The sequence below is a fragment of the Hyalella azteca genome, unplaced genomic scaffold (assembly GCF_000764305.2).
Source record: "Hyalella azteca isolate HAZT.00-mixed unplaced genomic scaffold, Hazt_2.0.2 contig6305, whole genome shotgun sequence".
Lineage (NCBI taxonomy): Eukaryota > Metazoa > Arthropoda > Malacostraca > Amphipoda > Hyalellidae > Hyalella > Hyalella azteca.
The window spans coordinates 104,062-131,948 of NW_025936468.1; the positions used below are offsets into that span (position 1 = coordinate 104,062).

Consider the following 27,887-nt stretch of genomic DNA (forward strand, 5'->3'; position numbering starts at 1 on the left):
GCTTCTGTGAAGGGCCTCACGACCCCTCGGTTCCTTACGTGTCCTTCGAAATCTCTTGTTCGTCTTCTTTAAGAAAGTTGCCTTTTTCTTCAAATGCCTTCTAATCATCACGGATATTAATGAAGTAACCAGTAACCGCGAAAAGCTCTTAACCAAGCTGTTTTGCTTTGTTTAATGAATGACACTGGCATCTAAATTGACTGAGATCTTATTTTTTTGTATGTTTTACTGCAGATACTAATGTATTTTCTCCAGTGCTAGGGGCAAAGTTGGCTTTGATAAATTTGTGTTTAAGGGCACAAGTTAAGACATTTTAGGCTCTTAAAAGCCATGTCGCCCGCTCCTGACCTAGCCAGCCACATCAGAGAACAACGCCGTCGCCGCCAAATTGAAGAAGCGAGCGATGATGAGACGGAGTTCGTCCCGCCGGCTGCCGGTGAGGCAGATTCCATACCGCCCCTGCCTGCACCACCCCTTAATATTGAGGGGGCTTGGGCTGCCGTGGGCTTTGCAGTCGTGCTGATTGTAGTCGGGTTGCCAGTGTGGTGGCGGACTACCACCGTGTACCGTGCACCGCTGCCTTACAGCGCCGTGGAGGAACTGTCAGGACTTAGGCGGTTACACTTCGTACCCATAACCGTGATGGCTGAGCGGCCTGCCGACGGGAAGGTTTTTGCTGCCGCGCTGCAGAAGGAACTCAAGAAGCCTAGTGAGTTGGAAATCCTGTAAGCATTTCTTCCATTATTTTTATTGCCTGACCCTCATACTATTACCTATTCTGCGTTGTTTTCATTTGATTCTTATATAAATTTCTGTGAATTAGCCTTGAGTTTTGCCGTTCTGACGCAGGCCAGGCGCAATACCGGGTGCGTTCGCGAGGGCTTCAGAAGCCACAGGGAGACGCTGTGCGCCAGGCGTCCACACTGCAGGGTTTGGTGGCGGCGGTGCAGCAGAACACCGTAATGCACAGTGGGACGCTCACTCTTCTCCTGCTCAGCAGCGACGCTCTGCTGCAGCACAAGCAGCTTCACGTCACCACCAAAAACATGCTCGTCGTTGCGCCGAATGCTGGTGAGATGTGTTCAATGTTGCTTGGGTGAAGATCTTCAACTTGTGTGTTGAAATCCAAACAGAGAGTATGGATCGGAAAATAACATAGTTTTCTGATTAGGCTGATACCAAGGCACGTGTAATGTCAAGTGATAAGTTGATGAGTGAAAATATTTTCCTGATTCTCAGATCGGGCCAGGAGACCACCGTAGAAAATGGTTTAGAATGAGCATTTACAACATGCATAGCCTCAACTTTCAAGTCTTTGATCGCATTGCAAGCTTTAATTACCTTAAATTTCTTAGCCTAGTGCTGATATTGTCTAATACTAAGAGATTGTCTTTAATTATATCATCTTGAAACCAAAGTACAACTAGTTCTTTGATTCAACTTACTACCGCTCAGCCATCACGGTTATAGATACGAAGTGTAACCGTCTAAACCCCGACAGTTCCTCCTTCATACTTTTGTTGAACACTTTCTGTTTCAACTCGTGGGCTGTAGAGTTTGTACACTACTCTATATTCTTAGTGCTTGAGATTTTTGCCTTGCAGATTTACAGTTTCATAGACACTAATTTTGTGTTAGCAATTACAGCAGTGTATCCTAGAATATGTAATTATTTTAAGTTCTATTGATAAATAAATGCCTTCTGAGCAGACGTGTCACTCGTGGCTTCGGTGGTGCGTGCGATGTCATTGGAGGCAAACAGCGAGCACCAGCAGTCCTTGGCTGTTGAAGACTCCGCTCAGCGCTTCCCTGGTCCTCCTCCTCACAAGGTCTCCATGAGTCACTTGCTCATTAAATATTCCCCAGCCTCCTCACAAGGTCTCCACGAGTCAATTGCTCATTAAATATTACCCAGACTCCTCCTCACAAGGTCTTCATGAGTCACTTGCTCATTAATATTCCCCAGCCTCCTCCTCACAAGGGTTCCTTGAGCCACTTGCTCATTAAATATTCACCAGCACCCAACATCATTTTGATATTAAATTAATTCTTTTCAAATTCTGTCAATTTTTCATCATGAAGAACACGTGTTCTTCTACAATACATTTGTTATGCTCTCTTCCCCCCAAAAATAGAGAGAACTTGCATGAAACTAACTTCACAACGCTGGTATGTAACATTCAAATCTCTGACTTTCTTAGTTTCAAAGTCGCTCGTATTGGCACCACATAAAATCATAGAGAATAAGATAAATAAACAGCTAGACGGTGTTGGCCTGTGTTCAATTTTAATAAAGAGCAAACGGGCGCGTTTAAAACAGACTGACACAAAAGCAACCGTTGTTACGTCGTTTAAAATTAATGATGGAAAAAGTAACAGGGCATCTTAACTAACAAGTAATCAAGTAAAATCTCATAATTTTTAGCACGTACAATATTTGGTAAAGTGCGATTCCGGCATTTAAGCGATTTAATAATTCCGGCATTTAAAAGTTAATCAATTACAGGTAGGGTAACCATACATGATTTTCGTGCAGGTAGTAAGCGAGCCTCGCTACAGCCTCACCCTGACACTCATGCTGCCCGAGCCCCACGCCTATCGCGCCCAGTGGCAGCCCTCGGCTGCAATCCAAGGTAGTTTCTGCTTATTTCTTCCTCTTCGAAATAGTACATTAGTTTATTTCTTTCATCCAAGGTATTTTCTGCTTATTTCTTCGTATATTAAGTAGTATATTAGTTTATTTCTTTCAATTTCGAGGTAGTTTATGCTTATTTCTTCCTGTTTGAAATAGTACATTAGTTTATTTCTTTCATCCAAAGTAGTTTCTGCTTATTTTTTCCTGTTCGAAATAATACATTAGTTTATTTGTTTCATCCAAGGTATTTTCTGTTTATTTCTTCCTGTTTGAAGTACATTAGTTTATTTCTTTCAATTCCGAGGTAGCTTCTATTCATTTTCCGCTGTTCGAAGTAGTATATTAGTTTGTATCTTTCAATTCTGCGGTAGCTTCTCCATCTGTTTTGTTAGCTGTGTTTCCAGATCGAAGTTAATTAGCATGTATATATACAATAGTCGCTATTGACTTATCACTGACCAACGGTGGCAGTCGTCAGCGACAAATTAATTAATTAGTCAAACCTTATTTCGCAGCATACCTGACGCCGCTGTTGGAGCAGCTGAAGAAAATTCAGCTGGATGTGAGTGTGCGCAGCCAGCAGCTGTACATGACGCCGCTGTCAGGCATCAAGCCACAGTGGCAGCAGCAGCTTCAGGTTCACGCTCTCCCTCACCACCAGCTGCCTTTGTCCATCAACGGGATCGAAGCTAAGCTCGGTCAGAACTTCTACACTTAGAAAATTTAAATTAAATTATTTTTTACTTCTTGTTTTTGTACGTATGTTGATTGAAACTATTGCTCAAAATGTATTTTTATTATTATAAAAGTTTCTCAAATTTAACAAGATGTAGAAGTACTCTTATCTGCTCCTGAAACCTTCCTTTTTAGCGCATTTTCTCATTTATGGAAAAAGTGCACTATTGTGCTACCCATGTCCGTCTGTCTGTCTGTCCGCCCGTCCGTGACCTCAAGTTTTTGTCGACGAGAAAATGCGCTCTCTGTCACTCACTGCAGTGAGTACTGAGTTATATTGTTATGCATTTACTCTTCAAAAACATCTTTCCATTTGGGAGAATATCTTTTCATGGATTTAATTCGACCTCACGATTTTCTCTAAATGTTGTTTTAGAAACGATTTGTTTCACATATTAACTTCTTACATTGAATTCCACGTAATTTTTATTTATCTCTCATCGTTCGCTCATCAACCAGTATCTCTATTGCATCCTAAATCCTGCCCACCCCATATTTTACGAGGTTGGCTTGTTTTGTAGCTTCTGTTATTGCTCCGTGCACAGTTGGGTAATTGCTGAAATTTGCTTGCAGGTTCATACGTTTCAACAGACCCCGCTCTTCACTTCATCATTTACGTCCCACCACGTGAGCACAGCCCACTGCAAATCCTCACTCCTGAAGGCTCCCCTCTAGAATCAAACAGGTGCTTTTTTATTCCACTGTTTTAATCCTGTTATGATGAAGCATATCCTCTTAATATTCAGACTTATGAGTTGTAAGCTGAAGTAACCGCTACATATCACATCACACGTCGTGTAATCAATCATGCGCGAACCTTATTGGCTTTATAATCTGCAAGCAAGTGGCAGAGTAAAGTGGGACACGCCAAGAAAGAACCTCTAAATATTTCTAATTTAATTTTTATTTTTTTTTTCAATTTAATTTCACATACAAAAAATTCTAAACATTATCTGATCTTTACTCGGTATAGAGTAACTATTCTTCCTGTCATCATTTAATTCCAAATTTACAGTCGCGTGAACCATTTTAAGCCTCTTTCAATTTATACTGAATTAAGAAAAATCATTTTCTCGGAATTTGATAGTGAGGTCCCGAGGAAAATGCATGGAAACGTGTGTCAAGTTATAATGAACGACCTCCCAAATGAATTGCATTGACGTTGGCTTATTATAAATGCAGGTAAAATTTAAATGGTTTGTACCTTATGGTTGTACCAAACGCAAAATTTAAACTTGTAAACTTAAGACCGAAGTTCAGTCAAGATACTGATATTTCAACTCAAGTCTAGGTTATTTAGCTCGAATTACTCGTTCGATCTCATAATTAACATTATTTAATTAATCTTGAGCCTCACTACTAACTCTATTTTATTCTATCGATCTCTTTCTAACATTTTTACAGTACATTCTGTATTACCAATGGCGTTGAAAAAAGAATTTATTGCGCCTAAGAAATATTTTCAGCTTGACTGATCTTTTATGAATTTGTTGCAGTTTTGTGGTGCCACGGTGGGGTGGTGTAATCATCCACAACGCGCCTGCTCATAACGTCTCAACGCAGCCCGGACCGCCCATCAGCTTTCCTCTCGACACGCACTTCGTCATGACCACAGTATTATCCCAGCTACATGAGCTCCTGCCGCTGCCCCAACTCGTACGCTTCTTCTTGTTTGGGTTTAAACGTGCTATTTTAAATATAAAATAACATTAGGCGTTGAAATTAGCTTTGACTCGTCATCTATTTTTCCTCTAATTCTAAAGCTTACACAGTCACGATTATACTCATAATATGAATTGGGTTTCAAGTATTTATGATTGCCAATTGTGTTCTTATTTTTATTAACTGGGCTAAACGAAATTCATAAAACAGTGCAAGTTTTCCTCATTCTAGGAATCGACAGCTATTTAGGTTAATGTGCATTCCCTTATTTTTTTAGAAAAGCAGTGCTGAAGTGAGCGTGGAGACGATGCAGACACCAGAGCTGACGCAGTGGCAGCTAGACGCCCTTGCACGTGCCAGAGTAACGCAATACTACCAGACCACGGGCACCACCCTCAAGGTGGCGTCTTACTATATATTAAAAAATTAAAAAATTAATTTTTTTAATATACCAAAATCAAATGAGAAATTCATTGTACATCTGTAAGATTTTAGACACTGGATTCTTAGGAAGTGTTATCTTTAAAAAGTAATTTTTAAACGTATATTATTTCCAGCGAAGTTCAAATTAATATGAATTGCATTAAGGTAAAATTTAATGCTTAATAGGATCCACCACCAATTAGTGGATCTACAATTTAATGCGTGAGCGGATCTGTTACAAATCGCACAGTGCATCTCCTACTAAAACCTAATTCACATATGATCGAATAATGTTGGTGAGATATTGTAGATATTTCCTTAGCAATAAAGAATTGACTTTGTTACAATTTTACAGATACGCCATCTACGTACCTCTGTTCTTGCCTGTAAGCATCCCAGTGCTACTCTCCTTCAAGATGCTCATCTCGCTAGCCAAGTTTTACCTCTGGCCTAGAAAATCAGACTTGAAGCAGGACTGAAAGTTCATTTTTAACCCCATTGGCATTGCAGAAATATTCTCATTAATTTGGCATATTCGCACACAGTTATCTACCGTGGAACAGGTTTTAGTAAAATCTGTGCATCTGGTAATTTAGGACTTTTTCTGGTAAGTATACAATTTTTATGAATGAGGCGTTCCTCCCTACGAATAATCTAGTCTTTTCAGCTGTCTGTATGGTATAGGTATGTCAAGCGCATACTTAGCAATGTGATTCTGGAATAATATAAGAACCTTTCAAGCAAATTATTACAATTTCAAACTTCAGGCTTCAACTGGGGGAATTGGTAATGGACACATTGGGGAATTACTAGTAGCTAATGATACAATAAATTATCGTCTAAATTACGTAGTTCACTATGCAATTGCCACCTGGCTTGTGAGAAGTTCGAGAAGCATCGAACTATTGAAATTGAACTATCCTCCTGGAACAGTGGTTCTAAAAAATCAATTGTTTGGAAACAATTTCTTTTCGAGATGAGAATAAACGCCAAAAAATAAAGACTTGCGCACCATTTAGAATGTCCTAGCGCACCAAAAATTGAAAACCACTGTTTCAGAAGCATATTCAATTGAGTGCTGTCACTGATCTCAATTTAGCTTCACAAGCACCATGTGCACGTGAAAGTCGCAATCATTATTATTCTTAGCTGCAAGTTCGTCGTTTGAACTAGAAATAGAGCTTGCTCAACTCGTGAAGCATCTAATGTGAAAAACTTGTTTGTCAGTTGTGTAATTATGTAGATCATTTGATTGGGTACCATACATTAAAAGTCTTTTATAATGAAACTTTAATAAAGTGGAATGACAAGTGAACCTTTTCTTTTCGTACAAATGTGAGCAAGTGACTTATATTATATATCTCAAAGCGAATTTCAATGTGGCAGCATTTCTCTGTGAGAGAAAAACCTTAATTTTTTCCAAGGAACATCTCAGTTCATCTAAAAAACATTGATGTCAAATCAACGACCGTCCAGAATTTTAGTGCAAATTTTGTTGACAAGATGCAAGTATGACCAAATTGCCAAGGCAAAGAGTGCGGCACACCGTCAAAGCTACATAACGAGACACAGTAAGATATATCTGAATTCCATTCCAGTACGTGTGCTCAAACTCGCTTTACTTCTTCTTCTTGGCATAGAGACCGGCGTGGTTGTTCTGGCTCTGGTACTCCTCACTGATGCGATTAATGAAGTACAGCGCCACAATTGAGCACAGGAAGCTGTAACATGAACATTGAAATCACTCAGTACTCCAACTTAACAATATGCATTACACCGCGGCAAGACATTCAATCTATGGTGTAGAAAACTGGTATCACGACTAAGTTTATACCTATACCAGTTATATCGAAGCTTAGACTCAAAAAGCAAGATTAAAAGGGAATTTGGCTCTTTTCAAAGGTACCCAGAGTTGAAAAAAAAACGTATAGTTACAATCGATACCAACAGATTCTTATCAGTCATTAATGCAAGGAGCTTGCATGAGAACTGGTATTATATAAAAAATATCTACCTTCATATTTAAGATAGTGAATTGAGCAATTATCTCACCACACAGTGCCGGAGACTCGATGCACTGTGGCGGCCGCGCCGCAGGCAATAATGAAGCACAGCACAACTTCTGGCAGCTTAGCCTGGAACCCAGCACCAAACAACACTTGCTCCAGGCTGTTGATGCTCTGAGAGAATACTTTAAGGAAATTTTAAACTAAAATGCAATGTCTTTGATCATACATATATGCATAAATTCGTTAAAAAATAAATATTGTACCTTGTGAATTGCACAGAAGCATACTTGATGTTCTCTCTCCTAGATGGGTTTTACAATGTGTTCCAATCAGTTTATGGATAATGAGCATCAAACTATGTACCTATAGTAAAAGCATATGAGTTAGTCATTGTCAGTGGAAAATTTTGAGATGATATTTTATGATGTAACACTGTTGAAAATGGATGCCAATATAAAGGATACAATCAAAAGGAAGACAAAAATCCAAGACGACACATATCCAGCTACGAGTGTGAGCAGCCTTGAAGATCCTAGCTGAGTCTTGTACACCTGAAGACCAGCAAAAAGCATAGTGCAGCACACTGCTGCCAGGCCACTGCTGCTACGACCCTCCAGGCCTGAGATAACAATGAGACAACACAATAACTCCATGAATAATTATAATTTTTACTAAAATATTTATTAGCATATTGCTGTCATGTAGGGCATTCAAATGTTGCAGGAGATTAAGAATGAATTATTAGGTACATCTGTAGTCAATATAGAAACACTGTTTGCTATCAAAAAATTTGAATTAAAATTTTACAATACTGCTTTATATTTATTCAGGCACAGAGGTGTGAGTGGAACACATGGAACACTCATAGTAGTGATATATAAATATAATGGAATAAAAACTGTGCATTATAATCAGGTGGCAATAAAATTAAATCTAAAATTTATTTTTAATGTTCCAATCGTGAAACAATACAGCCTTGGTAAGGCCTAAAGGTTGAAGCATAGTTTCACAAGTGAACCACTTATTTACAAAAAAAGCAGGCAGAAACAAATTGAAAGTTGAAATAAAATGTAAAGCATAGTGGTGGTGTAAACTTGCACTGGCAACCTCTATGTAGTTATTATTAAGCAACACAAGTAGCTAGTTCAACAATCATTTGAAGCAATCCAACAATAGTAAATACTAATGTAGTATCTCATCTTTATGTTAAAATTTTGGGTAAACAGGTCAATGATAGGATTGTATTCTGAAGTGGAAGTGTGATTATACTGCGCAAGTACAAAATGGTGCATCTGTCAACTGCAGATTAAAGGTTCAGTTCAGGTCCCAGGAAGATGGTGCAAATGTTATGTGTTCAAGATGCATTACAGAATCAACGTAAAGAAGAAAGTCATTGAATATATCAAAAAGAGTATTTTTGTCAAATTTTCAATATTAAATCTAAGTTTAGGCAGTTTTTTTGCATATTTAATTATGTCAAAAGGTTTCAATGCCGTGGTACACACTCAACATAAAAACTTAGAAAAATTTGTTAATCAAGTTACTCAAAGTGAACTAATTAAATAAATTACTCTGGATAAATATAGTTTATTGCAATTCCGATACAAGAAGAAATTGATAATCTACTTACAATTTTCACTTTTGAAGCCTCCAAAAAATGGCAAATAAAGAAAATTATTAAGCAGAATCTGTCAAGGTATTACCTTAATAATTAGGATATATTTTTATACCTAACAACAGCAGAGATTTCTTGATCAACAGCTAGTCCATTCTGGAAAATCAAATGGAAGTCACCCACAAATAAGACAAAAGCAAATGTGCTTGTTAGATTGGAATTTTCCTACTTATGAATGAAATTCTGTGGCTCCAGAGTGACAACATTTTTTAACATTTTTACCCATTACAAATCTCCCTGCTAGATTGTACAGTTTGATTAGAAATTAGACAGAAAATAATTCATCTACGGTAGTGGGAATCTTGAGGTTCCAATAATATTGGTCAAGCACTACTGGCAGCTCAAATGGTGCCAGTGGGTTTGCAGACAATTTTACATTTTTTTGGATCTTGCCTATTTATTTCACAAAAAAATGCACATTTTAGCACATGATTCTCTAAAATTGCCTATAAATATTTTTGGTACCATGACTTTGAAAAATTGCTGAAAAAAACAAGGAATTAATAGGTAATTTTAAAAAATGAGCCTTTTTTATTCATCATAAAAAAAGGAAACTGATATAAAAATGGTATATTTGACTGCAAGCACAGGCATTTTTGGTTCATTCATGGGTGGCTTCTGGTCAATTTTACAGAACTTTTCCAGTTTGGATTTTTATCCAATCTTAAATATTGGTCTAAAATTTATAAAGATTGCTCTTTAAAAATATTGTTTTGCAACAATTTCTAAAACTGGCTAACAAAAATATGCCATTTATTGTATTTTGTATGAAAGGAATTAGACAAGGACCGTAAAAGGCAATTTTGCCTCATTCATGGCCCAAATCACAAGTGGCTTTTGCCCAATTTTCCAGAATGGATCTTCATCATTCATACTTCTTGCCTGATTTTTTCATAGAAAATAGTAAAAATTACATTCACACTTTTCAGAAATTATTTGTAGAATGGTATTTGATACAAATGATACAATTTTTGGGAAATTTTGCCTGATATTCCAAATTGGAAACTTATACTTTATATACCGGTACTAATTGAAAAAATATATATTTTAATAAATTGCTGCATCAAGTATTACAAACAACAGAATGTTTCATGAAAATTGACCAACATATTACTCCAAAAGAAATCAATTGGAAAAATATGCATAATTTTGCAGCTTTCTCCAGTCTCATACTGTTATGATCATGTTTCATGCCATGCTAATTTCAAAGTTCAAAATCTGCTTGCATTACCATGAAATTGAAGCCACATAATTCAGTAAATTTGCTCACTCAAGATGTTACTCAAGTTCAAGTTTTTATGCCTTGAAAAATACATTTCGACAAAGTTTGACAAGTATTTATAAATTTCCATTAACACTTAAGTCTCTATCCTCCAGCAGTTTTGAAGTTCTCTTCTTCAACTTAAACATGTAAAAATGCATCCAATAGTATTTTATCATTTAATGAGGCTCTGTGGTTGTCAATACCTATACTTACCCATTTTAATATGATGGAAGTGGATCAATGTAACAGCCAAGACCTAAATGAATAAGTAAAATCAAAAAAGTTTTCTCTACAGGTGACTATGAGGTACACTGCGGTAATGCAAATATCAAGTTGTCAAAGCTATTGCATCTCCTAATTTTTGAGCACCAGCCTTCTTGGGCATAGGTGCTGCAATGAGAAGAGGGTCATGTATCATTTATTGGATCTTGTCAATGGAGCCAGCTTTGAACTGGTATGACACCAGTTCTTTGCTGGGAACTTGTCTCTCAGCAGGGCTGGCCCAGTTCTTTGCAGTGCTGCTCCAAGGGTTGTCTTATTCGGACTATCAGGGAGCATTTTAGTAGAAGATTCACAGTTGTTCACAGTTTTGATTGTGGTGAGGCATTGTGAGGGCTGATGGGGTGCCCATGGGTGGGTCTAGTTGCTCCCAGCAGTCATTGAGCAATGATGATTTGGATTTGAATCGATAGATAAAAGACTTTCATTGCTGAAGGCTAGTATCTGAGCATGGGTGTTTTGGCCTTTTAATTCAGAAAAGTCCCTTCAGTTTGAATAGAGGTTTTGTCCAACTTGGTTGCTGTTCTTTGCTTGATTCCATTTTTGCTTTGCTTGTAGTTCTCCAGCCATCCTTTTTGTATCATGGGAAGTGAAGTTGATAGGCACTGAAGCTGTGAGTCTTCTATCTCTAGTAAAGGGGTTTTTTTCTCATATTTTTTTCCTTCCCTTTAGATGGCTTGCTGTCTGGTAGGCATTGTACAAAGTTGGAATCTTTTTCAGGTTGGAAATTTTGATATTTACTTTCTTGTTGTGGGTTGGGCTCTTAAATTTTCAAGAAAAATATGAGTAGTGCTGGATTTTGTCTTTTCTACTTGTTACAGGCATTTGGATATAGACTGCATTCTCACAAGATTTTGTTTGACTACTCATGGCTTTCTCCTGTGGACTTCACTCATGTGGATGGGCTTTCTCAAGCCCTGCATGATGCCATGAATCAGAAGTGATAAGGAAATATTTTGAGGAGCAAAAAAAAAAATGGGCAAGACCCTTGATGACTGATGTATTAACCAGACCATTAGTTGTCACAAACCTTACCAATATTACAAGATCAATTATATACAAGATCGATGTGGCAATATTTACAAGATCAATGACATCAATGCACTGGGCATGCATAGACACTTTCTTCATGACTACACTGTTTAGCTGAAAGGCTGGATTCATACATATAATGCTGGCCTAAACAGATTCTGATGTGGCATTAGAATAACTGGAGAACATCTGCAATGAAGATGAGGCTTCATTGAATTTTAAAAGTTTAGACTTGCATGCGAATAGCAGACAAATATCTTGTAAGTTTTTATGTTTACACTCCAGGGAAAGGTTGAAGAAAGTCTCATGCCATTACCACCCTCTAGGCTAAAGCAGATGAGAATGATTTGTATCAATCAAGTGGAGAATGTTCAACCTTATGCTTTTTTAACTTACTTGTTTGATTACTCAAGTCATTTGATTTTACACCATAGATTGTTAAAAAAGAAGCATAATTGTTTACCATCCAGATGTCTTATAAAAACGTGTTGGCTAAAAACGAGTAGGCTCATGACAGCAGCTACTGGCCGCTACTCACTATTAACCCCTAGAGTAGGCAGTACTCCTGTACACAAAGCCACTAGCCTGGTATATTACCAGTGATTATTATTACTGACTGTAGTTTAAATCTAAAATAAAAGCAATGCAAAAATTGGCATCAATTCCTAACACAGAGTCTGGCTAATAATTAGAGACATTTTAAATTTCCTACAGATCTCTTCAAAGCTGAGGGACTCATGAGTTGTTCATTTGCATAATTTTTTTCCATTCTGCTTGAGAATGAAATGACTTAGAAATCTAACAATTCCTTGTGCTGCACACTTTTTAACAATAAGTTATGTTTTTAATTTCATTCTGGCTTTTCAAAATTGCTTGCAATGCAAAAGCAATTGGGCAATAGCAAGATGGGCAATAGCATTGTCAATTGACATAGTAACATATGTGAAATGTTGTGAACAGAAAAAATGTTGATCAGATTTTGTCTGAAACAATTTACTATTTTAATTACATATTAGGCAATAACCAGTATGTCTTGTTGTGTCTTGCGGTGTCTTGCTGTTTCATGCTTTAAAGATTAAAAATTCCAGGAAATTAGAAAACTCATATTTCTACCAGGATGTCTTTGTTTTGGTATTGTCCCAGAATTCCACCTGAGTGCAGAAACTTGTCCCAGTTTTTATTGCTAGCCAGAAAAAACCCTGTTGTCTTGTCTCATCTTGAATGGAAGAAAACACCAAATCAGGAGTCAAAAGCATAAGTCTTACTGAATTTGCTTGCTTGACTAGGATGAGATGTGCCAATAATAAAGGTATTTGCACCTCTTTTTGGCTCTCTTCTGTTTGCATGGAGTTTAGGTTGGACACGTAGAGAGTCTGATGGATTTTGGTAGTCTGGTTGGCAGTGGGCATAAGGGCTGTTTTGTGTGAGTGAGAGTAATGTACAGGGCTGAGAGAAAGTAACATACAGTAGCTTGTTTGGTATGCATTGGGTATTCTTGGAGTTTATTTGGAGATCAAGGAGAAGTCAAGATGAGCAAGTGCCTTTACAACAATGGAGTCGGCAAATAAGGCTTGGTCTATATCAAGAAAGTTCTCCACCTTCTCACTGAATTGTAGTGTGGAACTTAGGCATATCATGGCTAACAGTAATTTAGTTAGTGTTTGCAGAAAAACAGCTGTGCATTTTGTTGGTGTGCCAGAGGTTAGACCAAGCTTGCTTGGTGTAGGCAGGTGATGAGGTTATTGGGTGGTTTGAAGCATCAGCTGAGTGTTGGATGTTCAAGGAGGATAGTAGGAGGAATGGTGGGCTTGCTTAAAAGGGTTAAAAGCTTTGGATATGTTAGATAGATCCCATTTCTGGCCAGGTTTGGTGGGAGGTGTCTGCTCCTGCAAAGTGGGTGTGTCCTCAGTATTTGTTTTGGACATAGCAGTTGCAGGCCATGATGGATCACCACCTCTGATTATCACCTTGTCACACCACTCTTGGCAAATGGCATCTTACCCGCTGGTGCATACAGAGAAGCCAAACAGGCTCTCTGCAGGGAGATCGCCTACCGCATTGCAGCAACTGATGCCATAAACGCCGTCCTCACTGCTCCTCCACCGCCAACTGCATTGGTCGAGGCCTCACTTCCATGCCCCTACAGTTCAGCGCTATCCCAGCTCTGCTTGGGATACTGCAGCTCCCTGGTGTCCTACTCTGCTAGGATCGAACGCTCCCCTAGCTCTGCCTGCCTGGAGTGCAGGGATCCCCTTCAATCGGTCCAGCACCACTTTGCCTGCCCCACCTTCCCCACGCCCCTCAGCATCTCCTCACTGTGGGAAAGCCCCGTGGAGGCAGCAGCCTTCCTGGCCACCCTCCCTGCCTTTGCCCACCTTCCACCTCTTCCTGTGCCAGCCCCCTGCCCACCTCCTGAGCCTCCCCCCCAGCAAGCGTGATGGACGCAATAAACAACAACAGCATCACTCATTTGCCCTCATTTGGGCCAGCTGATGCACAATGCTGTTGCATGCTTCTCGCCATCGGTAGAGGTGCAGGGGCAGTCGATCAGGAATAGTGACCAGTCTCTTGGTAGGGATTCTGCCCAGAACCTTCTCAGTTGTCTCTCTCTCTCTTCCAGAGTGAACTCCCCTTCTCTTAGATCCCTTGGTAGGATGTCAAACAACCTCGGCCCAGACACAGAAAGGGATATATGCTATGCTAACAAGGTAGACCGGACTAGAGTTTTCGATCAATTATATCGAGCAAGCAAACACTGTTTGAAATCACCAATTGAAAGCCGGCAGATATTATCTCTGGGTAGTGGGTACAGTGTAGTTACGTATTTGCATAACCGATCATTGCGAACTCTCGATTGAAACTATGCTGTTGCTGCGTTGCATTAGGTTGGTTGACCAGCCAATACACCGAATTAAAGTTCAATTTTCTGAAGCGGGCGACGTGCTTACCTACCAAACAGCGTAGCGTAAGTTACGTGGCCTTTTTTTATAGTTGGATTTGAAGCTCGTGGCCATGGTTGAACTACTTGTCGCGACATATGCACCCACAAGCCTGGGCCTATATTCAGAACTACGTGGCCTTATTAAAATCAATGATAAAAATCGTGCTATATCAGCATATTAAATATAACTTTTTTAAACTACGATAAAAAGCACGATATTTTAAGCAGTAGTTTTATTGAACCAATTCAGCTTTCTGAAATAAGTTTAATTTTTCATTGTATAACTAACGACAACAATCCATGAGCAAAACCTAGACAAATATCAATATTTCAGTTACTCTTTATACACACATTCTGAAAATTACAGGGCATACAAATTGGGGTAATTGACAGGTAAGCTCCAATTAGATAGCTTGCAGTACAAGCAATACTTTTTAGGGAAATTTATCTCTGAGCGTTATTCATTTCAGTAAAATTAATATTACAATCAAAATCGCAATAAGTAATTTTTGTAAAACTAATATAGCTGCTCGAATTTTCCCGTGGTAGGTTAGCCTCCCCTTAAACCTAGAATTTAGAAACGCCGTGTGGTCACATATCTAGAAAAGGATAAAAATTTAGTCGAGAGTGTTCAAAGACGCGCAACAAGGATAATTCAGGGATTAAAAGGCAAGCCTTATAAAAAAGATAGAAGATTATGGAACTTCCAGGCCTCTGTTATCGACGTCTGCGTGGTGACCTCTTTAAAGTATACAGGTATACTCACGGTTTATACAAGGTCCCAGAAGTGAGGAAATTTGAAACAAGAACCAACACCAGGGGCCACGGCTATAAACTAAAAAAAAATGCGTTGTAACACATCCAAGTGACAACATTTCTTCTCGCTTCGCGTCACCGACATGTGGGACAGCCCCCCTGACGGCATCAGCGACGCTCCGAATATGAACGTGTTAAAGAACAGACTGCAGGATCAATGTTCAGTCTTGAAATGCCTAGCAACTTACGGACCAGGCATGAAGTCCAGCAGCTATATCAAATAATCGTCAGTTATGGAGAGATCGGGTTCAAAAGGCCAGAGCCCTTGTGGAATACAAAATCGTACAAAAAGTACAAAAATCGGCAACAACCCATGGGCCTATTGCTCCAGTGCCCACACTTCTATTTTATTCAAAATATCCTCAAGCCTCAACTAAATCTTTGCTACAACAATTTTTAAATACAAAAAATGCCGACAAATTCAATATAATGATTAATGTGGCCATAATAAAGTTTTATAAATCTAAGGAAGCTTAGCCTCATCTGTATTAAGAACCTAAAGGCTTAGGCCCTCCTTTAAAACCTAGTGACGCCCTGATTGGTTTCAAAAAGGAACTCTGGGTATGTGTTACATGAGGGATCTTGAGGTCTGTAAGGGTATTGAGGAAGATTTCCAGTAAAATTTCATTTATATCAGAAGTAGAGAAAACTGGAATGTTTATATAAAAGCATTACGTAAGGTTAAGGCACTGTGAGAACTAAGCTAAGCTCAAGAAACGTGTTAGTTAACAGCAATAAGTTTGTAATAGTAACTATAAGAATAATCATGTAGGATTTTCTACCAAATAAATAATTGTATTTCATCATAGGCTAATTAATAACCCCCTCAAATTGTTAACAAAAGCAAAATATCACGTAGAACTGAAAAAAAAAAATAAATATCAAACTCAGAAGTAGCCATCACAAGGCATATATCACACATCCAATTTAGATTCGCACCTTCTTGAATTATCTCAAATTAGAAGAGATTGGCCTACATGCAGCGGACGATAATAATCTGTCGCGTTCTTATAAATCTGATAAACTATAATGGTCTACATTCTCGAATCTAAACAACAAATATTTTCTTACAACTCCCAAAACGGATAGCTCTCATGTTTGATAATAAAATTCTCATTTAAAAATTATAGAGCAGCAAGAACCTTAAGAAGTAGAAATTTCCATTTTGATATTTGTAATTCGGCACAATGGAAGATGAATGACGTATTTTGACAATCATGAGTAAGCTTTCATCCACTCAAGACGTTGCGGACAAATTCCTCGTAGTTGACGTTGCCTTGGCTGTCCTCTTGGCCAACCAGCAGCTGCTCAACTTCTTCATCATTCAGCTTCTCACCTGAAAATAACATTTCAACGTCAATGGGTAATAAAATTAACACAAATGTTATACGGTATATCAATTAGAAACAAGAGTTAGTAAGTTTTTCCCGGACTTCCATGTACACTTGGTAAGTTTAAATGGCTCTTGTTCAAAACTTGGCCTAGAGGATGCATATCAGACGCTTCAAAACGTTGTCAATCGAATTTTCAAATGTCATCAACACCAGTCCAGCAGCTATCTCAATCAATCGTCAATTATGGAAAAGACGCTCCGAATATGAACGTGTTAAAGAACAGACTGCAGGATCAATGTTCAGTCTTGAAATGCCTAGCAACTTACGGACCAGGCATGAAGTCCAGCAGCTATATCAAATAATCGTCAGTTATGGAGAGATCGGGTTCAAAAGGCCAGAGCCCTTGTGGAATACAAAATCGTACAAAAAGTACAAAAATCGGCAACAACCCATGGGCCTATTGCTCCAGTGCCCGCACTTCTATTTTATTCAAAATATCCTCAAGCCTCAACTAAATCTTTGCTACAACAATTTTTAAATACAAAAAATGCCGACAAATTCAATATAATGATTAATGTGGCCATAATAAAGTTTTATAAATCTAAGGAAGCTTAGCCTCATCTGTATCAAGAACCTAAAGGCTTAGCCCTCCTTTAAAACCTAGTGACGCCCTGATTGGTTTCAAAAAGGAACTCTGGGTATGTGTTACATGAGGGATCTTGAGGTCTGTAAGGGTATTGAGGAAGATTTCCAGTAAAATTTCATTTATATCAGAAGTAGAGAAAACTGGAATGTTTATATAAAAGCATTACGTAAGGTTAAGGCACTGTGAGAACTAAGCTAAGCTCAAGAAACGTGTTAGTCAACAGCAATAAGTTTCTAATAGTAACTATAAGAATAATCATGTAGGATTTTCTACCAAATAAATAATTGTATTTCATCATAGGCTAATTAATAACCCCCTCAAATTGTTAACAAAAGCAAAATATCACGTAGAACTGAAAAAAATAAATATCAAACTCAGAAGTAGCCATCACAAGGCATATATCACACATCCAATTTAGATTCGCACCTTCTTGAATTATCTCAAATTAGAAGAGATTGGCCTACATGCAGCGGACGATAATAATCTGTCGCGTTCTTATAAATCTGATAAACTATAATGGTCTACATTCTCGAATCTAAACAACAAATATTTTCTTACAACTCCCAAAACGGATAGCTCTCATGTTTGATAATAAAATTCTCATTTAAAAATTATAGAGCAGCAAGAACCTTAAGAAGTAGAAATTTCCATTTTGATATTTGTAATTCGGCACAATGGAAGATGAATGACGTATTTTGACAATCATGAGTAAGCTTTCATCCACTCAAGACGTTGCGGACAAATTCCTCGTAGTTGACGTTGCCTTGGCTGTCCTCTTGGCCAACCAGCAGCTGCTCAACTTCTTCATCATTCAGCTTCTCACCTGAAAATAACATTTCAACGTCAATGGGTAATAAAATGAAAACAAATGTTATACGATATATCAATTAGAAACAAGAGTTAGTAAGGGTTTCCCGGACTTCCATGTACACTTGGTAAGTTTAAATGGCTCTTGTTCAAAACTTGGCCTAGAGGATGCATATCAGACGCTTCAAAACGTTGTCAATCGAATTTTCAAATGTCATCAACACCAGTCCAGCAGCTATCTCAATCAATCGTCAGTTATGGAAAGATCGGGTTCCAAATCCAGATCCCTTGTGAATCAAGTCACAAAAAGTATAAGAATCATCAACAGGCCATTGGCCTATTTCTTCAGTGCTGACACTTCTATTCTATTCTAACTTCTAAAACACGTTGTCTTCCCTTGTCTACCTACATAGACCTTGCACGAGCAGTTCCTGAACATCACCCTTTGAGTTCATTGTTTCTGATCCTCTCGCAGATAAATCCATGAAAGCTGAAAGCAAACCTAATGTTCAGATTCGGTTACCTCCAGCATCTTTCCTGCTTTCCGCTGAGAGATGTCTGCTAGCATATTCTAACCCACTGAGATCAAAATGGTTCTAATTGGCCCCGTCACCTCCCACTACCTTCAGAAAAGCCTTGTTTGCACACCCCCCTTCTCTGCTGTTCAGTATTGGCCTGGCTCTGCTCAGGCCACTGCAGTTTACTGGCATTCTACACCTTTTGTTTGGACACACAACATGGACCACTTACGAGTCACTATTGAAATTATTTAAATTTAAAGTATACCTAAAATGACCTTTCAGCGAAAAAAAATAACTAAAATTATCTAATTACCAAGATGGGTCAGGAGATGACGCAGCTCAGCAGATGAGATGTAGCCATTGCCATCCTTGTCAAAGTGTCGCAGTCCCTCAATGAAGTCATCAGCCGTGTCTCCTGAGCTCTGGCGAGAAATCGTCTGCAGGATCGGCAGAAACACTTCAAAACTGATGCGCTCCTCTGAAATTCAACAAGATTCATGTCATCAAATTAAATTATTCAATTTAATATAACACCATACACTTCAATGTTTAGCAAACTGTATCTATGCAACTGATTGAATTAAATTGGATATTTCCTTTAAAAATCTTAAATAACAATTCTCAGGTATATAGCCAACTCTTTCATTCTTTACCCCAATCATAGAATCAGAAACATGATTTTGTGCCAAAATGGTTATGAGATCTACAGCTTTACCAAAAATGCCATAACAAGAGAAATTAACAAACCAGGCCGGTGCTGCTGGCTGAGTCTTTTCACATCAGCCTCAGTTGGGTTTTGGCCAAGAGCCCTCAAAGCCTCTCCAATCTGAGTGACTTGAATTTTATGATCACCCTTCTGGTCAAAAATGCTGAAGGTCTCCTGGAATTCTGCAACAAGAAAATAAAAACATTGCTCAAGTGGCAACATAATTAAATACAGGAATAACTACAGCTTGCATAGATGTTGAAAAAAAATCTTGTATTATTTTCCATGAAATTAGTTTCATAAAAAATAATTGAAGATTGAATAATGTGAAGCCTAATACAAAAATGCAAGGCATTAATAAATTTGAGGAGATGTAATCAACATAACTTCTTAGAAGTTCAATGACTGCAGCATGGGTATGCCATTCATACTGAACCTAACTGCAGAAGTAAATAAGCTGGTTCAACATAGAATAAATGGCCAATTCTTTATGTAACATCTCCCTACCTTAATACATTAATTGACCATAAACTATTGCCTAACTTTCTGCTTGTCAATAAAAACAGTAGAATAGTATAGTACTATAGTAGTACTAGTAGTCTAGTACTATAGTAGTACTATACTATACTCCAGTCAAGCCATGACTGGATTTTTGGAGCCATTAATTCTATTTCCAGACTGTGAAAAGCCATTTTTAAGCAGCAAGTTCATTTGCCTAGCCAAGCACATGGATTATGCCAGAGCTTTTTTTTAGTTTATCTCTGCTAGAAGTAGTAACAAAAATATTTTTCTTCACTTGAAGCATTTTATCAGGTGATGTATTTTCAAAGTATATCAAAGAAACAATGCAGATATATATACAATGAAGTGTGACATGACTGGAACTATGTGATTATCAACTATAATCAACATCACAACATGCAGCCCAATCTAGACTATAAGGCATAATTTCCATAAATCACAAGTAGAAACAATAACTCAATGGTGTATTTGAAAAAATTAATGGTAAAAACATTTTCTAATTTTCTTATATACTAAATAAAAATAGGCCATAAAAAAGAATGAAATTGACTGCAAACATAGGCATTTTTGTCTCAGTTTGGGTCGCTTCTGCCTGATTTTCCAAAATGGCAGGCAGTCATTTTACAGGATATATTGGCAGGAGTGTGACAGCGTGGGACTGAAGCACGGGAATTAAAAAAATTGTGAAATGACATGTTGTTACCAGCAATATTTTCAAACAAACCAAAATAGGTACAAGGATTTGGCCAAGTTATTTTTTCCCATTCTAATAACAATTAGTACAATTACAACAAATGTTTCAAACCAATTAGTAACAATTAGGGAATGCTTTTGGTCTTGCTAGAAAAATGCAGTAATGTAACTTTAGTTTTGCCTTATACAATATATTTTTACCACTGATTTGGCAGATGACATGATACATGACTTCAGGAGCAATTAAACTCAGTGTAAATTAAAGGGTTAGGCCTATTAGTATTAGGCTACGCTGCACGATATGAAGTTCAGACAGGATTACAGGAACAGGCACATAACTTTGTAAGTCACGGTCCCAATATCCAAAAAATAGTCTAAATTTCTACATTGAAAAAATATATGTCGACAGTATTCATTCGAAGGAATTTTCTGTTCTACAGCAACGAAAATAATTCAACACCAACCTTGCGGCCACGCCCAAAAAACTTGCATCAAACATTTTTCCGACCATTTCACCCACCTTGAATTTGATCCTCGGTGAACGCCGCCTGCAAGAGAAAATAAAGTTTGAGTGAAGATACTTCGAAAACATGATGAACATAATTCATGTTATTCAGACAGAATGTAAATAATGCATCTCACCATGCCGAATAAAACCTAATCCCGAGTGGCAAATTCGCAGCTGTTGAATCGTTATCTGGCTCAGTCGACTGACACGCAATAACTACTGCAGTCACTCACTTTCTTCCACAATTGACCTCCCTAAAGTAAATCCCTTAAATTTTATCCAAAAATACCCTAAAAATGTCAAGAAGCAGCTATTTTAAAAAATTATATGGAATGACACAACATGTACAATTTATAGGCTTGATTCAGCATTTAACTTTCCAGTTTCGTGATTCGATTGAATTGTTGCAAAACACCCTCACTTATTATCTAAGAGAACTTATTCTGAACATTCAATACAAAAATTTCAACTTGTCAATATGAAAATATCTATTCAAAATATGTTATTCTCATTTACTGTTCTACCCGAGTTTTTGCCTATTCGACAATTTCTAACGTAATTTATGCCCAAGTTACTTAAAATTCACGAATTTACTGCATTCTCTCGTTTTGGATAGGTTTTGGGATGAGGTCCAGCTGTCAAAGGTCATACTCTTGTTTTCAAATTAATCTCACAACTTCGCTTATTGCGAAGTGAACTTTTCTTGTTTTCCCATGTTTGATTGCTCCGTTATCATTGACAAATTATATAATTCGATTTTAGTCATTAAACAACTAAAAAAACTTTATAATCTTCTCAAGTTCCGACAGATGTTTTCAAATGAAATGAAATCGGCTTGCCAATTGGGTAATTGCCATATGTTAAGAAAACGATATGATACCTAGACCATGTGCAATAGTTTGCATTCCAATCGATTAGCTGTTTCAAGAAAACTTAGATCATTTATTAATGCAATTTGAATGCGCATACAAACAACGACACGAGCTTAATGTTTTTAAATTAACGTCATCGGACGTTGACTAGTTTTTATTCGAGGTTCAAAACCAAGTTCATCGTTACCCATGAAATACACATCATTAAGCACTTACGGGGTTAAAAAAAGACGTATGTAGAAAATGGATAGTTAATCGTACGACACTTTTACGAACTCGCCTGCGCAGTCATAACTCCTTCAATACAGAACGGGTTTCATTCAAATTTGAAATATAAGTAGGCGTAGGTATTACTAATGCGCTGCGATACGAATTTTTACAGATTTTTATAAAAATTAATTTTTTATTAATACAGAAAAAGCCAATGTTTGAAAAATTAGCCCAGTCATAGTTTTTCTAATAACAAATGAATCCGATTGAAATTTGAATATCTGAAGGTATTAGCAATGCACTGCGATAGAAATTATTACATATTTTTACATAAATTCGTTTTCTATTAATATGGAAAAAATCACTGTTGGGACTGCTCGCTCAGTCATAATATTTTTAATATTGAACAAATTTGCGTAAAATTTGAAACTTGAGTGGATATTATCAATGCGCTGCGATAGGAATTATTGCAGATTTTTACATTGATTTGTTTTTGATTAATACGGGGAAACGCAATGTTTAAGCAGCTCACACAGACATAAATTTTTTAATTATTCAACAAATTTGCTTGAAATTTGAAACTTGAGTAGGTATTACCAATGCGCTGCGATAGAAGGGATTGCAGATTTTTACATTAATACATTTTTGATTAATACGGAAATGGAGCAATTCACCCATTCATAATTCTTTCAATACTGGGGGAAGTTGCTCTAACATTTCGTTCTCCCATATTAATTAAAACAAATCAGAGTAAAAATCTGCAATAATTCCAATCGCAGCGCATTGGTAATACCTACCGTACTCAAGTTTCAAATTTCAAGCAAATTTGTTCAATATTAAAAAAAATTATGACAGGGCGGGCAGCCCCAACATTGAGGTTTTCCATATTAATAAAGAAGTAATTAATGTAAAAATCTGTAATAATTCGTATCACAGCGCATTGTTAATACCTACTTATATTTCAAATTTGAATGAAACCCGTTCAGTATTGAAGGAGTTATGCCTGGGCGAGTTGAGCGCTAAGTTAGGTTTGCGGTCGAGTGCGCAGGCGAGTTCGTAAAAGTGTCGAATCGGTCTTGTGGAGGGAGTATAATATGAGTGGTTGACATTTCATAATAAACAGGGTTATTAGCAAAATATTGCATTCACTACCCATTCGAATTTTCGAATTGTTCAAAACAAGAACGCTCTCATGTTCTATATTAATTTGCCTAATATTCGCAACTCAATGCAGAAAAGTGATACGAATAAATCATAATATATATAGCGCTGAAGAGTGAAGAGTAGGCCTGATGTGGCCTGTCGCCGATTCTTACCGAATCGACACTTCACCGGACTCGGCTGCGGACTGGCCTGCGGACTCGAATGAAAACCTAACTTGACGTTCAACTCGACCACCTATAAATCCGTCAATAATAAACGGATTTCATTCAAGTTTGAAATGTAAGTAGATAATAATAGTAATTTGTGGACGGAATTTTTTCAAATTTTTACATCGATAACTTTTTTCTTAATACGGAAAACCTAACTTAATTTCCAACTCGACCACCCATAAATCTGTCAATAATGGACGGATTTTATTCAAATTTGATATATAAGTAGATAATATCAATAATTTGTGGATCGAATTTTTTCAGATTTTTATATCAATAACTTTTTTATTAATAACTGAATTGTTTCAAATTTTTACATTAATTACTTTTTTATTAATACGGAAAACCTAATTGGGACGACTGAAATAACCCAGCATTGCCCAATACCAGCATAATTTTCATACTTTACCCCGTGCGCAAGCATGCTGCAGAGCAAATTAGCCAACATGATTACTTGCTGAAAGCCACAGGGACTAAACCCCTTCACGGATGTAAACCAGCGAGCCAATGACCTGCAAGCCGCCAAAACAATGGTCGTAACCCACACGCTAAACCCCAAAATATTTCTATTCCATGCAGCCTAGCCCCTTCCCCACTTTCGATAAAGAACGCCCTGCGCCACACTGCTACCTCTCCAGCCTCTCCGTTCTTCTGGAGGCTAAACCTCCACGCTTACCCCCTGCTCCCCCTCCTTTCGGTACCAGCTTGCGGAAGAAGTTTAACCAAACCTAACATAACCTAACCCCTTCGCGGTATCGCGGAAAGGTGGAGAGAATGGGGCAAGTGTGGAGGAAGGAGATGCTGGTGAGCGTTAGGGCTGGGCTTACGCCTGCGAAGTGGGTAAGGTGATGCGACAGTCCGGTGCGGGGCCGTACCCATTTACGGCAGTCTGGTGCGGTCTGCGGACCCTGTGGCTTACGGCATTGGTAAGAAGTGATGGTATGGGCTTAAATCATTGGTGTAGGAGCTATTGGGCGTAATCCGTTTGTAGTATCAGTTTGTGGGATGAGGCATTGCTTGTTTCAAGCTGGTGTGGCGAGATGAGGCAAGTATAAGAACAGCTGCATAGGTATTAGACTGACAACCCTCTACATTGCATGTAGAGGGTTGGCATTGGCTTTTGGGCTGATTTAAGAGTCTAATTTTTGGGCTACGGCAGCGCTCCCACTTCATGTTCACCTCGCAGGTTAGGTCCTAGTCAGGTCAAGTTTCAGTATTTTGTGGTATTAGAAAAAAGTTATTGATATAAAAATCTGGAATAATTCTGACCACAAATTACTGATATTATCTACCCATATTTCAAATTTGAATGAAATCCGTCCATTATTGACGGATTTATGGGTGGTCGAGTTGAAAATGTAGTTAGGTTTTCCGTATTAGTAAAAAGTTATTGATGTAAAAATATGAAAAAATTCCGTCCACAAATTACTGATATTATCTACTTATATTTCAAATTTGAATAAAATCCGTCCATTCAATAAAACAATAATAATTCATTCAATTCAAACAATAAAAATAAGTTTAACATTAATTCTCGCTTGACGATGCTGTCAAATCTGTCTGAATTGCCTATGCTTGTACGTACACAAAAAATATTTACCTCCACAAGCATTCCTACGTAATTTTACGAATAATATCAAGGAGTGCAAAAAGTTGTTTGAAAATATATATATTTCTTTGTAGTAATAATTTTAGCTACTTGAAATTGCAGCAATCTGATGATCTTAATGCCTGTCACTTACATATTAGATGCAGTGCTGCCAGCTCTAGGTTTAAAATGCAGGATCTATACTTTTTTGCTTCCAGCTAGGTTTCTATATTTTTAATTTACAAGCTTATCTAAATCTAAATTTTTACAATGATGCACTGAAAGTAAAAACCAACAGAACAAAGTACATTTGAAGTTTAAACCCTATTAGTATTAATTAAATGAGATAATAGCACTACCTAATAGCATATAATAGCATACATAAGTAAATTCTGGCAATAATTATTGTCAAGAAAGTGGAAATACTACATGTTCTAATTTCTATATCCATGTTCATATAAGTTCGTACAGAATACAGATTGTACTGTATCGTGCGCGTCGGTTAAAAACAAGAAGTTATTAAAAATAGAATAAGTAATAAAATAAAATAATAATGAATTAAAATGATAATAAATAAAAAAAATATTGCGATGAAAATAAGAAATAAATAAAATGAATAAATACTAAATATAATAAAATTATAAGTATATAATAAAGTATTAAAAAATAACTTCAATAAAATTGGAAATATGTTAAATTGTAATTTCTATTTATCCCTATATATCCGTGCTCATTGTATATAATGTTAATGTATATGGTACATTGTACATATCCATACTCTATATATGCCCATAATCATAATGGTTTATAAATTCTGTATAGATTTGAACAGCTTTCCAAAGATCGATGAATAAAAGTATTACATTAAATGCGAATTAATCACCATCAGCACTCAACTATCATCGTGCTAGTTTTGCTTAATTTAAAAAGAATCAAGGAAGTCAAAGCACTAGACCTAGCTTCAGAATTTATTTCCGACATATTTGATCTATATTAATTTGATTATTATTTATTAATATAGATCAAACATGTTGTAAATAAATTCTGAAACTAGCTCTAGTTAATTTGATTCAACGCATTCAAATTAACAATTCAAATCAAATTAATAATTTGATTCAACGGTAATGCGTTGAATCAAATTATTAATTTGATTCAACGCATTACCGCCTAATTTGGTGAAATCTGTTACCAAATGTGTTTTATAAATTGATATGATATTGGGCTCATTGAAGCCAGCCGAAAGACCTGCTGCAAGACCGGCAGACTTAAAGTTCGATGGGTTTGGTTTCAAAGAAAACTCTCCAGAAATTCATATAAATCTTAAGTAAAACATCACTCATTGACATATGCCAGCTCTCAACTAAGTGCCTGATTTTAATTGGTATAGCATTGTTCTATTCTTATCATTTATGAAACGGTTCTTTTCCAAAGCGATTCATCGTGATTATGTAGATCGTCTTTGCAATGGGATCCAACCTGTAGCAGATGACGACCATTAATTGGATTTAATTATTCCCTTTACATTTTAGCACGTTTAAATTAGCAACATCGATGTTATATTTCCTCTAACTTTCTTCCTACAATATACTATATATGGCAATTTTTCGTGCGTTTGTGCAAGTTGAGATTATTTCTAGGCGACATCATTATATTATTCTCCCTCTATTTCATTATCAGACTCTGTTTCATATTTTACGAAACTTATACAGTTTCCTATTAAAGTTTATTTTAATATAACGCTGAATCATGGTGTACCTCTGCTAGACTCTTGCGTCTCGGTATAATTTTCCCGAAATGAACCGCGGGACAACAGTGACGAGACGAAAAATTGCCGGGAAAAAATGACGGGACAGAGGTTTGTTCCGGAATAAACGTATGAACCGGGACAAGACTTACGTCCCGGACTTTAAAACTTGTGTTCCGGTAATTATGAAACTATACGAGACAGACAGATACAAAACGAGACGTGACACAACGAGACATGTCTTAAATATTCAAGGCAAAACGAGATGTTCTTTACTATGTGAAAACAAAACGAAGCATTCCAAACGCTTGGTCATGGGCAGATTCGGCGACATTGGCTGCCAAACTAATTGGGAAGTTAATTTATTGGGTAGACTTGGCGATGTACTTGACTGAATATATATCGAATGATGCTGTTGCTGAGCCTTTAATTGCACCTTTCGAGAGTCATACGCGTTCAGCACGCTTAATGATATCATCACGAGTCGTTGACATAGTGTCGATTAGTCAGCCGCTTAAAAGAGTGTGGAAGGGTTCTCTTAGGCCCGGCAAAATGCCACGAATCAGAAGTGGTAACAGGAAAAATTTTGATAAGCAGAGAACAGGCTAGACCCATGATCAGGATATAAAGTCGAGGCCAGTAGTCGTCGCAAATTTTGTGCCGATATTTACAAGTTCAATGATGGCAACACACCGAGCATGCGTAGACACCTTCTTTTATGTAATTAGCCCCAAGCAAGTAGAGAGCCGACCACCTAATGCTAATTGAACTTGTTCGCTTAACCTTTCGGCTATTTAATTTTACATCATAGATTGTTAAAAAACGCGTAATAGTTTCCATGGCATCTGTCTTGTAAAAACTTGCTGGCTGGAAGTAGGATCACAACGGGCAG

At 37.3% G+C, this 27,887-nt stretch overlaps 3 protein-coding genes across 3 annotated transcripts; 1 reads left to right on the plus strand and 2 right to left on the minus strand.

Moving 5' to 3' along the window:
• Positions 1-175: 175 nt before the first annotated feature.
• Positions 176-6,765, plus strand: LOC108672475 (GPI transamidase component PIG-S). Its single transcript, XM_047880798.1, has 9 exons — positions 176-709; positions 850-1,071; positions 1,711-1,829; positions 2,537-2,633; positions 3,151-3,333; positions 3,944-4,055; positions 4,867-5,026; positions 5,310-5,432; positions 5,734-6,765. Exons 1-9 carry the CDS (start codon positions 331-333, stop codon positions 5,932-5,934), a joined length of 1,596 nt encoding a protein of 531 aa, XP_047736754.1. The 5' UTR covers positions 176-330; the 3' UTR covers positions 5,935-6,765.
• On the minus strand, positions 6,728-11,596 carry LOC108672499 (protein KRTCAP2 homolog). The gene is made up of 4 exons (XM_018160187.2): positions 10,617-11,596; positions 7,929-8,083; positions 7,508-7,635; positions 6,728-7,176 (listed from the first exon to the last, which is right to left on the minus strand). Exons 1-4 carry the CDS (start codon positions 10,618-10,620, stop codon positions 7,074-7,076), a joined length of 390 nt encoding a protein of 129 aa, XP_018015676.1. The 5' UTR covers positions 10,621-11,596; the 3' UTR covers positions 6,728-7,073.
• Positions 11,597-17,552: 5,956 nt separating this feature from the next.
• LOC108672532 (myosin-2 essential light chain) lies at positions 17,553-21,454 on the minus strand. Its single transcript, XM_018160223.2, has 5 exons — positions 21,343-21,454; positions 21,221-21,248; positions 19,527-19,667; positions 19,093-19,257; positions 17,553-18,274 (listed from the first exon to the last, which is right to left on the minus strand). The coding sequence occupies exons 1-5, from the start codon at positions 21,343-21,345 to the stop codon at positions 18,168-18,170; spliced, it is 444 nt and encodes a 147-aa protein (XP_018015712.1). The 5' UTR covers positions 21,346-21,454; the 3' UTR covers positions 17,553-18,167.
• Positions 21,455-27,887: the final 6,433 nt, after the last annotated feature.